The sequence below is a fragment of the Nannospalax galili genome, unplaced genomic scaffold, assembly GCF_000622305.1.
Source record: "Nannospalax galili isolate Female #2095 unplaced genomic scaffold, S.galili_v1.0 scaffold1054, whole genome shotgun sequence".
Classification (NCBI taxonomy): domain Eukaryota; kingdom Metazoa; phylum Chordata; class Mammalia; order Rodentia; family Spalacidae; genus Nannospalax; species Nannospalax galili.
In genome coordinates, this window is record NW_008335006.1 from 388,900 (window position 1) to 406,399 (window position 17,500).

The 17,500-nt window shown below is 39.7% G+C and overlaps 1 protein-coding gene across 3 annotated transcripts in view; it reads right to left on the minus strand.

The window, feature by feature from the left end:
* Nucleotides 1-17,500, minus strand: part of Fam169a (family with sequence similarity 169 member A) — a 75,972-nt gene that overhangs the window by 39,226 nt on the left and 19,246 nt on the right. For all 3 annotated transcript variants that reach the window (XM_008829726.3, XM_008829724.3, XM_008829725.3), the window contains exons 3-6: nucleotides 16,653-16,752; nucleotides 16,179-16,264; nucleotides 12,218-12,389; nucleotides 3,180-3,359 (exon numbers count right to left, since the gene is read on the minus strand). In XM_008829726.3, the coding sequence (XP_008827948.1) occupies nucleotides 3,180-3,359; nucleotides 12,218-12,389; nucleotides 16,179-16,264; nucleotides 16,653-16,752 (538 nt within the window). The remainder of the gene's footprint in view (nucleotides 1-3,179; nucleotides 3,360-12,217; nucleotides 12,390-16,178; nucleotides 16,265-16,652; nucleotides 16,753-17,500) is intronic.

The window sequence follows — 17,500 nt, forward strand, 5'->3', positions numbered from 1 at the left end:
CTTACTAGCCTCTACTAAAGATATAAACCTAACTGTTCTGAAAGATTTACAAGCTTCATCAAAAAATTTTACAGCTAGTCACAGGCAAAATTTGGCTAAATGCTTATTTAACTACTTCGGATTTATTATCATTAACCTTTTTATTCAACCTCATAAAGAACAACTTTTTGTTCCCCAAAAGATAGTATTAAATTCTTTTCAACAGCTTTCAGGTATTTTCAATTGACTCCAACTTTTCCTTGGAACTCCCAATATGGCTTTTTCTTACATTTTTGTATATCTAAGTAGACTCTGATTTGCATTTGCCTCTCTAATTCTTGTTCTATTACAGTAATTACAGCTAGAAGCTAATTTAAAACAAAACCTTTTTCATATATGAATAGATTATCTACTTGCTTGCTTTTAAAAAACTTTTTCCTGTGCAGCAATGATAATTAACTCCATCTTTAAGATTTTTAGAATGATTATTTCTACCTAATACAACTAAACAAAAAATGTTTTTACCCTAAATCGACCAAGGGTTAATAGCTCTTATTCAACAGGGCTAAACTAGAACCATCCAATTTACTGGACAAGATCTTGACACTATTTATCTTTCCATGTCTCCAAATAATTTCAACTTTTACAGACTACAGAAGAATGACAAATAACTGTGTGGGCTTTTTAGGACGAGCTTCCTTTTACTTCCATATGGAATTTCATTACTTCCTATACTAATATTTTCTTCCATAAATATATCTCATTCCAAATGCACTAACACAAGAAGGAACCACAAACATGGTGCTGCAATATGGTACTCTCTTGTACCCCAGAGCAACCATCACCCCACAGGTGGAACTAAGCTGCCATTTCCGTCTTATTATTTACTAAGCTACTCTCATTATATGGCTCATGCCATCCACTTCTGTTTCAAGCCACCTTGGCTCATTCCTCAGTCTTTTCTGTTATCAATATTTACATATGCTAATGGTAGTTAGATGAAGCAAAGATAAATCGTTCTAAAGATAATTTAATAAAGGAAGCAGGGAGAAGTCAGAACCTATGCTCTCCAACATCCATCCTACACAGTTAGACCATTAAACAGTGTTTCACTTTGATTAAAAAATGCAAATAATCCCAGGGATTGTTAAATTTGTTTTGTTGTTTTGTTTTGAAACAGCGTCTCCTTATAGCCCCAGCTAACCTAGAACTCACTATGTAGAAACAGGATGACCTTGATCTCACAGAGATCTGTGTCCCTCTGCCTCCTGAGTGCTGGGATTAAAGATGTGTGCCACCATGCCCAGAAAAATTCCATTTTTAATAACAGGATGTGAATTTAGTGTAAATGAATGAATGAATAAAATGAATTGCCTTTGGGAACTGGGTTTTACTTATACTCAACTCTGAAAAGTAGAGGTCATTGAAGCTCTGAATGGAAGTATGAATGGAAGGTGGCAGGCTACCTGGGTAAGACATCACCATGGGGAACCCTAAAAGAGGTGAAAATTATAGTATGGTTTTAGAAAAACGAAGAGGGAGCTGAGTGTGATGGCACATGTCTTTAATTCCAGCACTTGGGAGGTAGAGGCAGGTAGATCTCTCTGAGATCAAGGCCAGCCTGTTCTACAAAGGGCAAGTGGCACTACAGGGAGACCCTGACTGAAAAAAAAAAAATTCTTATTTCAAAATAAAGAGGCTTCCATGCCATACAGCACTGATCAAAGAAGCTTCTTTTTGCAACAGATGGAGGCTACTGCAGAGCTGCACATGTAGTCAGGCACAGAGTATACCTGGGAGATGCCCAGTACTAGATGACACATCTGCAGTTGAATCTCTAAAACTAAAGCTTATGGAATATAGCAGAATTAAGGGGCAGAGAGAGGGCTAATGCACCCCTCAACTCTCACCAGGGAGGCTTCCATGTACATCAGAGTGTGATGTACACAGATGGCCACAACTGGCCAAGTTTTGGAGAATAAGAGACTGTAGAATATAGGATGGGACTCCTATATGAAACCTCACCCACCCAAGGCTCAGGGACTACTGTGGAAGAAGCGGAGGAAAGATTGTAAGAGCCAGGGCTAGTTCATGAATACAGGGAGGTGGAGGCTTCCAGGCCACTGGAGGTTTGCTCATGAAAGCCTGGGGTAGTGATGGCATTGAGCATGGGACCCATGTCAGCTCAATTAAACAAGGCCCCAAAGGGGAGGCAAGAAACAGGTGGTGGGCCAGCACTAGATTGAGAACTATTTGAGAATGACTGCTGACTTACATATGACCACTAGATGGACTGACTAGAAGCCAGTGGACACATTTATACTAAAAGACATTTGAGTACAAACACCTGAATGAATAAGACTCAGCATATATGGCAGAGTCCATAGGATTCAGTAGGGGCATAGGGGAAGGCATGGATAGGGGAGGGGTCTGGATTTAAGTGGGATATGTATGAAATTTTAAAAGCTCAATGATAAAAAAATAATAAAGAGGCTTCCGTAAGTTCTGGAAAAGAAAAAAAAAATCTTGCAATATGATTACATCCTCCTTGTCACTGTAGTACAAATGTGTAATCCCAGAACTCAGGGAAATTGAGGTAGAAAATCAGGAGCTCAAGGCTAGTTGGGCCTAAGCAGTGAGACCCTGTCTCCATAAAAACATTTTTAGAAATATATCCCAGCTGTTCTGGAACTCACTATGTAGACCAGGCTGGACTTGAACTCACAGAGATCCCCCTGCCTCTCCCTCCTGAGTGCTGGGATTAAAGGCGTGCGCCACCACACCCGGCTATTTATTATTTTTATTTAATGTGTTTGAGTGTATTGCCTGCATGTGTGTAAGTGCACCCATGTCATGTAATGCCCGTGGAGGTCAGATGAGTATGTTGGATCCTCTAGAACTGGCATCATGGATGGTTGTTAGCTGCCATGTGGGTGCTCGGAATTGAGCCCAGGTCCTCTGCAAGAGTAGCCAGAGATGTTAACCACTGAGCCATCTCTCCAGCTCCCCCATTTTTTAAATGTTATTCTTTATATAACAATTATATACCATAAAATTAAAATTACATTCATAAAATTAAGGCCTAGAAAGCCAAATTTTCCAACTTCATTTAATATTGATACCTATACACTGACAATATTCTGGAGAAACAAGTTCTAAATGACACTCAAGTTTGGCATTTTTCAGCACTGCCCACATACCTGTGTACATGAGAGAAGACAGTGGGTACCGCAGGCCAAGTGCATCTTCTGTAAAGGAATCAACAAAGTCCTCTAGCATCTGAAGCCCCCAATCTTTGCCTCTGTGTTTCTTTCTTATAAACATTGAATCAAGAACTGGCAGTTGGTAACTTTGGGTAAGAAATGAGGCACATGAGCTTCCTGCAGTAATAAAACAGAAACAAAAGATTTTTGTACCTTAAACTATATGTGCATTTTGTGAACATGAGTTAACAATGTTTCTGAAAACAGTCACTTTTTCTCCTGAATCCAAATGCACAGTAAACATGTTTATGTTCTTTACTAAGTGCTTTCCAGCTTTTACTACACAATATAATATATACAAGTGATGAGGCTAGCTCTTATTTTATGCCAACAGTAATATAGGACAAACAGCTCATTTCCATTTTATGACATTTACACTGAACTATACTACTGAGATCTATAGGCATAACCTTAATCTTCTCCCTTTCCACAACAGACTGAAACCTCTAAAACGAGTCAAAAAATCTTCCTCCTGCCAGGTGTGGTGGCGGAGCCTTTAATCCCAGCACTTGGGAGGCAGAGGCAGGTAGATCTCTCTGAGTCTGAGGCCAGCCTGGTCTATATAGCTATATAGAAGTTCCAGGTCAGCTGGGGCTACAGGGAGACCCTGTCTCAAAAAGATAAAAAATAAAAGAAAACAAAAAAATCTTCCTTTCCTTCAGGTTTTTTGCTACAGTATGTGGTCACAGCAACAAGAAAGTTTGACTACCATACTGTAGAAGGGAATGTAATTTCATCACAAAAAGAAATGAAGTGTTGATGCACACCACAATACAGATGAGAGCTGAAAAAATGTTAAGCAAAAAAGTCCAGATACAAGAAGCCACATGATGTATGATTCCATTAGAACAGTAGATACCAAGTAGGGAGTGACTGCTACTATGTACAAGTTTTTTGTGTTTCTCTGGGTTTTTGTTGTTGTTGTTTTGAAATAATTATCTAAAAGTGGTGAAATAAGATATACTTGAAATGGGTAAATTGTATGGTATGTGAATATATCCAAAAAGTTGTTCAAAATACAAACAAAATAGCAATTTAACACATGGTACAAATAAGCCATTATAACCAGATTCTGTACTAACAGCCTCAAAATCTGTCCCTCCTCAAGTTTGCCAATTTCTCAGTAAATCTCCCCACCCATTTGCCCCGTTACTCTGAACAAAAAGCCCAGAACTCACCCTTGGCTCTCTTCCTTCCTAGCCCATGACAAACATCAGAAATCCTGCAGCAGAACAGTAACACTACCTGGAGCTATCTCCTTTGTCCAGGTCACACCACTTCTCACCAGACCTTCCCCAAGAGCCTCTTCAATAAACTCTCAACCCTGCTGTAATATGCATTACATTGGTAAATTGTCATGTGCTGTTTGAGCTGAGAAGCGGGCTCTGGAAGGAGGATTGCCTTCTACCTCCACCCCATTTCAGACCCAAACATGTCTGTCTCAAAGTGTCCTCCAAGGCCCCTTGTGTGAGGGGCCCCCACAACTCTGTGATGGGGGAGGGGCCAGCCCCAAACAGCCCAACGATAAGAATATCATGTTTTTTTTAAATATTCATTTTATTGTGTTTTTCAGCATGTTGACACAGTATTTCCATATAGCACAATAAAAGCAGTAGAAGCCCAATTCCTTAAAACTTCTTAAATAAATAGCCTTTTTTCATTGTTAAGTTACTAACACATTAACTGTACATTATTGGGACTCACTGGGATATTTCCATGTACAATACATAGCAATCAGTACATCCACTTTCCCAACTCCTTTATTTAATTTTTTAATTTTATTTTTTTAGGATTTCATACATGAATATTGTATTTTCATTATTTCCACCTCGCCCAGTCCCCCTTCCAATGCCTCCCATGGCTCCCACTCCCTGCCAATTTCTTGTCCTCGTCTTATAAACATCATGTTTTCAAACATGGTTAAAAGGCAAACCATTTCCAACACATGTTACTATTGCTTATCCCATGATGTAAAAGTACTTAAAGTGGGAGAGAGAACCCAGAATTTCAGTCATGGGAAATTCATCCAGGGAGAGACAATTCAATCAGCAGCTTCCGCTAACTGCTTCAGTTTCCCTGGTTAGTTTCTGCTGGATGTCATGAGTACCACCCAATTTGATGATGTTAAATCTGTTGCTATTTTTTACTTGGAAGCCTCAATGGGGGGAGGATGGCATGACTCCACTCTGCCAGAGACTCCCTCTATCAAGAACTCTAGCTGCCTGACACAATGAGGCTTTCACAGTCGATTTTTGCTGGGTGTTTTCAGCCTGATTTATGATATTTTACTTGATATTTATTCTCTTACTTTGGCTTGCTATATACTTAACTTACTCAAAACAAAAAAATAGGATTATTTCTCTGGACTTTGAAAAAACACCTGCCCACCCTGAGTACCCTGTATCTGGTTTCCCACACAGCAATCTGCTGCCTTTTTAAAGAGCAAGTAGGATACTGATACTCCGTGTGGGTATCCTCGCTCACAGAGCAGAATCCACTCTGTCTTTGGCCTCGGGATCTTTTAGAATACAAGCCCTGCCCTCTCCAAACTCTATGACTCTCTACCATGTAGGCTTGGCAGCCATCACTCATTTTAGGAAGATCCCAAACCTGTTTCACCATTTTCAGCTCTTGCTGGAGAGTCTCTTCTGAACCTTCACACTTATTCCATCACTTCACTCAAAAAGGCTTCTCCTAACCATTCTATTTAAAATAGCATCTCCCTCATATTTACTTTTTTTTTTTTTTTTTTTTTCGGAGACAGGGTCTCCCTGTAGCTCTAGCTGACCTGGAACTCACTATGTAGACCAGGCTGGCCTCGAACTCACAGAGATCGCCTGCCTCTGCCTCCCAAGTGCTGGGATTAAAGGCATGCGCCACCACACCCGGCCAAGTTTTTAATCTTTATGTCTTACTTCTTCATCCAGGCACAGTGAGAATGCGCAGTGGGATTCGTGTGATGATTAAATGAGATAATACATGCAGTGGGCTGAGAATGGTTCCTGGTATTTTAATAAAGTGTTCAATAGATATGAGCTAGTAACCATTGTACTGGTACACAAAAGAATAAATCACTTCATAAATGACTGATAGGTAAGTCAAAGTTCTCATGACATTAGAGCATCTTGACTCTGCGTTTTCCTTGAGACACTGACAGAAGTGCTCAGACTTAAGTCTTCCACAACTGGACAGCATAAATAATGCACAGTTTCACTGAGTTTCAAATAAAGTACAAATGCTTCTTGGGTTTATTTATGTTCCAAATGTTGCATGGTAGGAGAGATTGGCTGGGACAGTACGTGGTAGAGTAAGAACTGTAGTGTGTTTGTTTTAAAAGTCTTAGTATTTTCCCAGTAGCTTCTTTCTCTTGGAAGGATCCCCCTACCTCCCATTGTATCGTCTTTAGGAAGACGCCTTTGCTACTATGTACATTTGCCCTTTTTATCATCAAAAGTGGATTGAAGCAAAAGTGAGTTTTTCTCTAGCTACAGGAATATACCCCTGCTGTATTTTCCACAGGCCACTGCCAGCAGAATTTATGCTTAGAGCAGCCCTGCTGGGTGCTACCCAAGTTCTGATAAATCAATCATTTAGCATCACTTCAAAGTCTACATATAAGCCCCCCTTTCTAACTTCAATGAAACAGAACCATTAAAAACCAGCTTTAACAAATTTGCTTTCAGTACTCACAACGGTTTTTAAAAGGCAGTGGCAAAATTCCCCATGTCAGCAGTTTATTTGGATTAGATTAGTACTGGTGGTTTGAACATGCAAAACAGTTTTTTCAAAGAGTTCTTTCGAGATGGATTTGCAACTCAATAAAGAGGCAGGTTCCTTCAGGGATCAGAACATTTTAGTCACATGTTAAGTTGTATTTATGAAGGTGTTTAATGTCCACACATCTTCTTGACTGATAGTGATTAAATGTATGCTGCCAGTTCTTAACAATCAGGTGATTTTTTTTTTCTTTTTTGGTCTTTTTTGAGACAGGGTCTCCCCAGTAGCCCCAGCTGGCCTGGAACTCACTATGTAGACCAAGCTGGCCTCGAACACAGAGATCTGATCCGCCTGCCTCTGCCTCCTGAGTGTTGGGATTAAAGGCGTGCAACCACTATGCACGGCCATGATTTTTTATCTTTAGAAATTCAGTTGTTTTACATTTTCTGGAGGGCACAGGTGAAGGTACACTGGGCTGTAGAAGAGTAACAGAAAAATGATGGATAATGTCTTGGTACCTGGGAATGGGAGAGGACAGAGATCTGATCCGCCTGCCTCTGCCTCCTGAGTGTTGGGATTAAAGGCGTGCAACCACTATGCACGGCCATGATTTTTTATCTTTAGAAATTCAGTTGTTTTACATTTTCTGGAGGGCACAGGTGAAGGTACACTGGGCTGTAGAAGAGTAACAGAAAAATGATGGATAATGTCTTGGTACCTGGGAATGGGAGAGGACAAACATCAAGGCCTGGTTGCCCAGGGCCAAGTGTGGAGTCAAGTGCTCCAGAGGAATGTGAAACTTTGGCTCATTGTTGGGGACCAACGCTCCAAGCTCATGTGAGGGGACCACAGCTCCAGTGTCACAGGAGGGAACCACATCTCCAGTTTCATGGAAGAAGACTATAGCTCCAGGTTCACCAGAGGGGACCATGGCTCCAGCTCACAGGAACAGATCACAGCTCCAGGTTTACAGGAGGCAACCACAGCCAGGCTCATAGGAGGGGATCACAACTCAGGCTCATGGGAGACAACCATACCTCCAGGTTCCAGGGACAGGACCACAGCTCAAGATTCATGGGAGGGAACCACAGCTTCAGGATCAAGGGAAGGGACCACAGTTCCAGACTCACAGGAAAGGGTCATAGTTTCAATTATGTTGGTTCCTACTATTTTCCTATCTCCATCACTTTGTCTACATTATGCTTGTGTTTAAGAAAGAGCATTTTTACTTCTGTACAGCAAATGTAGGCAACAGTTACTTGATGTCTTCAATTTATTGTTAGAGCATCAATATCGAAGAAATCACTTTCTGCTTTTGCTCAAAGAGATAGATGAACTGCACGTTTTGGTTTTCATGGTCAAGGATCTGGTTGGCTTTTTTGGTGTCTGTGGTTTTCACATTTCCTCCCTGACCAGGAGAGGCCGGTGATGAGACATTTGACTGGAGTCACGTTTGGTCAAGAGCTGCCTGCCACCATCTTGGCTGTCCAGTCATTTTCTTTCTTATTTGTCAAGTCCTTTCTTGCCTATACCTGGCAATCTGTCCATGTCCTCCTTGGGGTTGGTCACCTGGGTTTTGATGGCTGGGCAACCATGGGTGCTGGGCTCCATGATCACCCCCACGCCCAACCCCAGGCCAGAGAGGTGTGGATACTTGCAGTCATTCCTGGACTCACCTGCCACCCAGCCCTGCACTGTCTTTAGAGCCTGCACCTGAGCTCTTGGGCAGGGTTGGCTCAGGCGGTCACCTCTCCTTCACCGTTTTTTTTTTTTTTTTTTTTTTTTTTGAGACAGGGTCTCCCTGCAGCCCCGGCTGGCAACTCACTATGTAGACCAAGCTGGCCTCCATCTCACAGAGATCCACGTGCCTCTGCCTCCCGAGTGCTGGGATTAAAGGCATCCACCTCCATACCTTGCTTTCCTTCACCTTCTTAAAACCCAGTTTAACACCTCATGAAAGCATCAGTGTGGGTCAATCTTCCTCACTCTGTGATATGAATTCCAAATTCTTCATGATTTATAAATAAGTTATGGTAATATTAGCTATTCTAAAACAAAAAACCAAACCAGAAAACATACCATAAAGGTTTAGTTTTGACTTGAGTAATTCCATATACTTTTCCTGTAAGATGGATGGATTTCCCTTCACAATCATCCAGAAGCTATTTCAGTTATCTGATGCTGCCTAACAACCAGACTAAATCACACTGGCTAAACAAAAATCTATTATTTATCTTCAGGTAGTGGAAACTCAGGCCCTACCCTTGTCACTGAACTCACTGCACTCCATCATCTAGAAAATCTCCCTTCATTCAGTTTTTAGTTCTATTACTACAATCTTAGTCTGTGACCTTCTCTCATCTGAACTATTCAAATAGCTCTACTCAGCACTTCCTTGATGTCAAGAGACAGTTTTCCTACCTATCATGCAAGGGTTATAAAATTATGTCCCTAATGTATTCAGATAGCTTCATGGACAATAAAATGCCAAGCATCTTAGTATGGTATCTACAACCCTCCACAATGGGACTGTGACCTTTACCTCTCCAATTTTTGTTTAGTTTTGTAGTTAAGATACTTCTCTTTATTTTCTCCAATGTTTTAGTCTCACAAGTCTCACCCTGAATAACAGGGTGTCCAAGTATGAGCCTGCTCTTTCCCAACTCTATATATCCCAGAGATGTTTATTAACACTGTTCTTTTCTTTCCCCACCTCCCTAACTTCTGACGACTTACTTATCCTCCAAAGACAGTATCATTTTGGATCTTTAGATTTTTAAAAATGTGTATGAGTGTTTTCCCTGCATATATATAAGAGTATCACATGCATGGCAGATACCTATGGAGGCCAGAAGAGAGTATTGGATAACCTGGAACTGGAGTTAAGGACAGATATTAGCTGACAAGTAGGTGCCGGGAACCAAATCTGGGTCCTCTAGAAGGACAGTAAGTGCTCATCACCATTGAGCCATCTCTCCAATCCCAAATAACACTTCTTAGAAATTTTCTTCCAGACAGAATTAAGTGCTCAGTCTTCAACAACTACTACTGCTGATACTTCAAACATATTACTTATCAACCTGAATTAAGATTATTGGGGAGATAAGGTTTTCTACAAAGTTATAAAATAAAATTTAAGTTTTAATGCCAATCATAAATATACTTACTTTGATAACACACCATTTAAAATAAAGAACTCCTTCAACTGAAAAATAAGCATAAATAAAAAAAAATTTTTTTAATTTGCTTTGGTTGAAAAACTATTTTGTAACATTTGATGTTCCAAGATAGTGTTTTTCAAAGTATAAAAGATCATAAAGGGCTGAGGATGTAGCTCAGTGGTAAAGCACATCTTAGATCTGCAAGGCCTTGGATTGACCCCTAGAAATATAAAATAATACTTTAAAGAAAGAAACTAATGTAATAATTATATTAAAATGACAAAAAGGCCAGGCATGGTGGCATACGCCTTTAATCCAGCACTTGGGAGGCAGAGGCAGGCATATCTCTGTGAGTTCAAGGCCAGCCTGGTCTACATAGTTCTAGGACAGCTGGGGCTACAGGGAGACCCTGTCTCAAAAAGACCAAATAAATAAATAAAATAAAATGATAAAAAGAAGGAGCTAGAGAAATGGCTCAGCAGTTAAGAGCACTGGCTGCTCTTACAGAACACTTGGGTTCAGTTTCCAGCACCCACATGGCAGCTAACAACCATCTATAACTCAAATTCTAGGGGATCTGACACTCTTCTGGCCTCTGTGAGCACTACACATACTGGTGCACTTAAATACATGCAGGAAAAACACTCATACACATAAAATAAAAATAAATCAAAATAATTTAAATGACAAAAAGCATAAACATTTTTACACCATAACTATACAACCTGAAAAACAACCTATGAATTCCTCACAGTAATCTCTTTATTTCAGGCAGAAAAGATTTATATAGTTTCTTGAATTTCATTGTATTGTAAATTATATTATAAATCTAACCTCATAAACAAAGTCTCCTTTTGCCTATCAAAACTACTTTCATGCCCTAATATAACGATCAGATGATCTGCTTAAAAAAAAATAATAAATGATTTCAAAAGACTTTCATTTAACTATAAATTTGATAAAGATTTTAGGGTCTGTGAGATAGCTCCATAGGTAATGGTGCTAGTCACCAAGGCTGTTCATCTGAGTTCACATGGTAGAAGGAAAAATATTTTTTGGTTCAAGTACAGAAGATGACCAACTGTGTTATTTGGTGGTGACCAGGCACAGGATATGTGTGACCAGAATAAGTGGAATTTCTCTGCTGTCATGCTCCATGGTGCTTAATAAGGGTAAGTACAGAGCTGTCCTAGTCTTTCATGGATAGGGTTAAGTTTTACACTTAGAAACCCAAACTTCAGATTAACCACTTGAAGCTGTTTGTATCCTCTAACTATTATTAAAGTCCTTTGTTTTCCTTGGGTGATTAGTTAGGTTGCTCATAAATGTGCCAGGCAGACAAGCATGGTAGCTCATGCCTATAATCCTGGCACTTGGGAAACTGAGGCAGGAAGACTGCCTTGAGTTAGAGGCCAGCTTGGGCTACAAATTCAGTTAGAGGCCAGTCTGGGCTACAAATTGAGTTCCAGGCCAGCCTGAACTACAGAGTAAACTCATATGTCAAAAACAACAAACAACAACAAAAAAATTTTAAATGTATCAGAGGCTGGGCCCGGAGGCTCATGCTAGCATTCAGGAGGCAGAGACAGCCAAATCTCTTGTGAGACTGAGGTCAGCCTGGTCTACATAGCGAGGTCGAGGCTACCAAGGGCTACACAATGAGACCCTGCCTCACCCCCCACACACACAAATAGAAATAATTGTGTAGGGCTGAAATCAATTATTCTAAGCAGAAATAGCAATGCACATAGGTCACATGGGTTTTAGAAGGAGCATGTAATAACAGCAGCAGAAATCAAAGCAGTAACCTTTAAATGAAAGGACACATAGTCTAAGAAAAACAAGTTTAAGGTTCAATTACAATTGTCTCTCCATAGAAGTAGAAAGGCCATGCCCTGAATCAAATGTCTACTTTCATTTTTCCAAAAGATTTTTCTAATAATCCTCTTTCATAGGACAATAGAATTGCAATACTAGTAAGAAATAAATAGAATCACTTTGACTTGCATTCCAGGAGTGAATTTAACAGACACTGACACAGCTGGTGGTCTAAAATGGAGATTTCCATAACAGTTTAAGTAACTTGTAAAGACTCACCTGTAGGCTTAACTGAATAAAACCCAATGGCCTCTCCTTTCTTCCACAGAATCTTAGCATAATCAGTACTGCTATGACACAGGAATGGAATCTCATTTCTCTCCATTTCCTGTTTTCTATAAATAATTCGATTGAGAACATACAGAACCACTCTTTCCCCAAGAGTGCTCACCTACAAAGAGAGTCAAACATCAGGCACAGAAGTTACAACAGGTAGCTATTAGAAAACGCCAGTCACCACTCCCAGCTCCCATACTTCCTACTGGCATTCAGAGCACTTCAACACAATTTGGAAACATTTTATGGTCATAGAATAAAGGCTAACCATTCATAACAATAACACTCAATCCCACAGACATTTTATACAAGGAATACTGTCTTGCAGCAAAGTCTAAAATGGGCAAAACAAACTTTGCAGGTCTTCCAGCTGCCTAAATCAGGGTCTTTGTGGCCCTAACTGCTGCCCCCACTACCTACTCTATTTCAATGACCTTTCACCCCGTTTCTGCCTCCACATTAAAAAATTAAGTTTTTTGTTTGTTTGTTTGTTTGTTTGAAAGTATCCCCAGAAGACTTTAAGAACAATTACCTAATTTGATGAAGGAGGCCATAATTAGGCCTTTGGGAAAGGCACCTGTCCCTTTTCAGATGAAATGTTCCTTTGACAGTCTTGTCTTTGCTATAACTATAGGAATACCCAGCCTTCTTACCCACACACCTCTCTGCTAGACAGCTAAGCAAACACAGTGACACTAGGGAAGTCTAGCTGATATATCTGGGGCAGAACGACAACAGAGACTCAGCTCCTACTCACAGAGCCACATCATCACAGGCATCCCACCAATACCCAAAGCCTTCTGACAATAGTTTGGTTTCCCTGTAGACATCTTCCATGCTAAAATAAAGAATTCTGTTCATAAAGTCTGCTACACTCAGTCCCTCTGATTAGTTGAGCTATCAACTACAGAAACTATTAACTATTCATGCACTGTTATAAAAATATCCCTGACAGGGGATCTCCAAAGCCAAACAATACAAGAAATGGTAGTCATTCCTTCCTTATGTAGCCCTGACCAACATAAAATTCCTCCTCACACTGAGCTGAAATCTGCTTCCCAGTGGCTATTTTTTAATATTCCGCAGCCACACAGTACCAACATTTAAAGACAGCCATGATGTTCATATTAATTTTATACCAAAGCAACCCTTAATCACTGAAGAAATAGACCAATACCAGTTGAGAGCAACCTTGGAATCCTAGTCCTCTCTCGGGAGAGCTTCTGGTCCCTAACACCTCTGTTCATGTTTGGCATAATGTATTACAAACACTGAAGATACAGTGTAGATAATGGGACCTTGCTATATAAACTTTAAGGCTTTCATTAACCTCATTTTGCTTTTTAACTAAAGCCAAGTCTTTTTCACGAGATTGGGATGCATGTGCAGCTAATCTTTTTGGAACATAGACGTATTACTTTACATTTATTCCTCTTTAGTTTCATCATGGTAGCGCTTTTTTTTTTGAGACAGAGTCTCATGAAGCCCAGGCTGGACATGAACTTACTAAGTTGTTGAGAATGACTTGAATTTCTGATCCTCCTGCCTCCATCTCACTGGTGCTGAATTCACAGGCATGGAAACACACCCATTTTATTCAATGCTCAAACACCAAACCCGGGGCTTCACACATGCTAGGTAAGTACTCTTATCAACTGAGCTACATCCGCAGACGCCTTGTTTTTTGATTCTCCTTTTCAGTGATTAGTTCCCCAACTCAGCACCAGGCCATACAATATTAAAAAGCACGTCATCCTTATCTTCTGATACAATGGTGACCAGGACAGAAAAAGAGAAAAGGTCTGTCAGCATGAGTTTGAGGACATCCTTTCCATATAACTAAGCACCAGATTTCAGGCACAGGTTTATAATCTTTGTTGTCTCATTTAACTTTACCATAACACATGAGAACAAGGAAAATAAGGTTTACAACAATAATGTCACGTGCTCAAGGTCATGTATTTCAGTAAAACAATCATTACTTTTTCCTGTGACTTTACCAATTTTTCCTTATTTGCCAGGATTTGACTAGGAGTTACCAGTCTTGACTTTGGTCTTAGCTCCTCTCCTCTTCCAATCCACACCTGGAGGTTTTAGTTTCTTCCATGAGTAGAAGAGGGTATATAGTATAATTTCCTTCTCCATCCTTTAGGCCTCATCTGAATGTCCTCTATAAGATGCCATACCTCAATCATATTTAAATCCTATGAGATATTTATTATCTTGATTTACACACTTGCACTGCCATCCTGAGGACAAGTTACACTCATCTACTGCTACCTACGCCTCCTACTTTATGGATTTAATTACCTCCTGCTCCATATTTTTTTAATTAAGTTATTTATCAGATATAGAAAGCTGGTGGTACTGTTTCCAGCACTTGAGATACAGAGGATGAAGGATCAGGAGATCAAGGCTATGCTGAGATACATAAGACTGTTTTTTATTTTTGTTTTAAAAAAGAAATGGCAGATATCCAGATGTGCACACTCTCTCAGTCTCTGTGAGATAAATCTATTACTCTGGCATCTCAAGGCACATTAAAAAAATAAATGCAATACTAGAAGGAACAATACTAAGCATATTACTCTCCTAAAATTTCTTTCCTTTGAGTTTGATCTCTTTCAAAACCCCCAACTCAAAGGAAGTGAGAAAAGCTGCCTCTCCTAGACTTTGGCACTTCTTGACATGCTTTCTTGTTCCTTCTGACTGGTTCAGGTACCTCACAAGAGTGAAAAGAATTAGCTTACACCGCAGACATGTGACAAATGTTTACAGACTTGGTGTATCTTAGAAATAAGAGTGTATCTTTGAAGCTAGGTGTGGTGGTGCACATCTTTAGTCCCAGCACTGGGGAGGTAGAAGCAGGTGGATCTCTGTGAGTTCGAGGCCAGTCTGGTCTACATAGTGAATTCCAGGCTATCTGGGGCTACAGGGAGATCCTGTCTCAAAAAAAATTTTTAAAGGGTATATTTTTGGGCTGATGAGATAGCTCAGCAGTTTGAGAGCATTGGCTGCTCTTGTAGAAGACCTGGGTTCGAACCCCAACACGGGAGGCAGAGGCAGGTGGATCTTCGTAAAAGTGAAGCCAACCTGGTCTACATAGTGAGTTCCAGGCCAGCTGGGGTTACAGGGAGACCCTGTCTCAGAAAGACCGAAAAAAAAAAAAAAAAAGAGTACATATTTGTACTGATGACTCCAGTTCCCTCAGCAAGGATCTCTCCCTCTTTAGGTTAATTAGCAAGGGCCACTGCACCTATTAATAGTGCTTCTCTAAACAGTCAACGGTCTCCTTAAGAAAGATCTAAAATGCCTAAGTTGTGTCCCATCCCTCTACTTTTATTGTAAAACACACTCTTCTAGCTATCAAGCATGTCAACACAAATCTACCTTGTGCCTCAAATAATTTTACATCTTGGTTTTGATGAACTTTTCCCCTCCTGTGCTATTTAAAAACCAGAGTAGCAATGTCACTTAACTCTTTTTCTTCTAGTGTGCAAATCCTGTACCACTGTAGTTGACTAGAAGTCTGTTTACCTTGTTCCTCCTCTGTTTGGACATTAGGCCATCATCAGAAACCCAGCCAATAAGTTCCCGGTCAGTCTGTCCCAGAAACAGAGAAGCGCCTTACCCACACCACAAGAACTAGCTTCTCCACCAGATATGAAAATCAGAAGCTGATGCAGAGAGAGGCAGCCCCAGTGAGCTAACAGTATCCTTCTTCAGGAACCTATCCTTCTTCACCTTATTCTCAGAAAAGGTCAGATTCACATAACAGAGGAAGCTTAAGAATAAAGACTCCAGGGTTCAGTGTAAATTGATTATATGAAAATGGAGGAAAGGTCAACAATTTCAAAAATTCTCACTATTTACAGGAACCACTGAAGGACAGGGATCTTATTACCTGCTTCAGCCCCTCTCTAGAAGAGACAGATGTTTTCACAATGTCATCAATAGTCCACCACTGATCAGCAAGGTAAAGTGCCACAGCTAAAACAAACAAAAAATGGTTATTAACAGTAAGTCTTAAAGTGTTAAAATAGATAATATTGCTACTTTTATCAAATACATAGACACTGTTAAATATATCCATTCTTACTCACTTGAGTTTTCTGTCATCTGGGAATCAAATCCTATTTCAGGCAAATGTTCTACCATTGAGCTACACCCTTTCCCCAGTTCCTAGACCCATACTTTATACCTTTATCTTACTTCATTCATTAAATATTTAATTATAGGCAATTGAGAATTAATTTTTCTAAAACTAAAATTTGAAAAAATTTTATACAACAAATTTCTTCATGTAGTTTCACAATGAATTCCTAAAAATATATGAACACAAGTTCCTCAACTTACAAAAATGAATCAAAAAAGATACCTGTGAGTGAATCCTCGGGTGCAAAAAGAGCAAGAATTCTCTGGGTCTGATCTCCACCATAAAGAGGTATAAAGCCTACATTTGACAGGCTAATAGGAATCTGAAATGAAAAATGATTCAAGATTAGTAAAGAGAGCTTAATGAAAATACAAGATAAAAACATCAAAAGATTTACCAAAATGTTAAACTCTTTTTACATTTATTTTCATAGATAGCTTCATTTCACAGAAGACAATACTCCCAGTCTTTCAAGACTCAGATCAGAGAGAGAGAGAGAGAGAGAGAGAGAGAGAGAGAGAGAGAGAGATACTTCTCTTTTGCAAGAATTTTACTGGTTTGGGGGAAAATAAAAGTTTATCTCAATAAATATTTCTAGGTTCCAGCCATGCCACTGAATACAAGCAAAATCAATGATAGGCCTCCCACAAACAGTCATTGAAAAATCAACTATAGTTTATTATCTTTAGACTATATGAGAGGAACATATATCATTTTCTTTTTTTCTTTTCTTTTTTTTTTTGGTCTTTTTGAGACAGGGTCTCCCTGTAGGCCCAGCTGACCTGGAACTCACTAAGTAGACCAGACTGGCCTTGAACTCACAAAGATCCGTCTGCCTCTGCCTCCCAAGTGCTGGGATTAAAGGCATGTGCCACCATGCGTGGCTTCATATATCATTTTCTAGAAAAGAAACCATTTAAGTAAAATGATACTTCAGCAAGATACATGGAGTACTTTAACATTTTTCTGCCTTCATTAACCCAGTATTAATTCTCTATTTTGAGTCAACACTGATAATTTAAAGAAGGGAGCTCTAATTAAATTATAATTAATAATTAGGGGGCTGGATG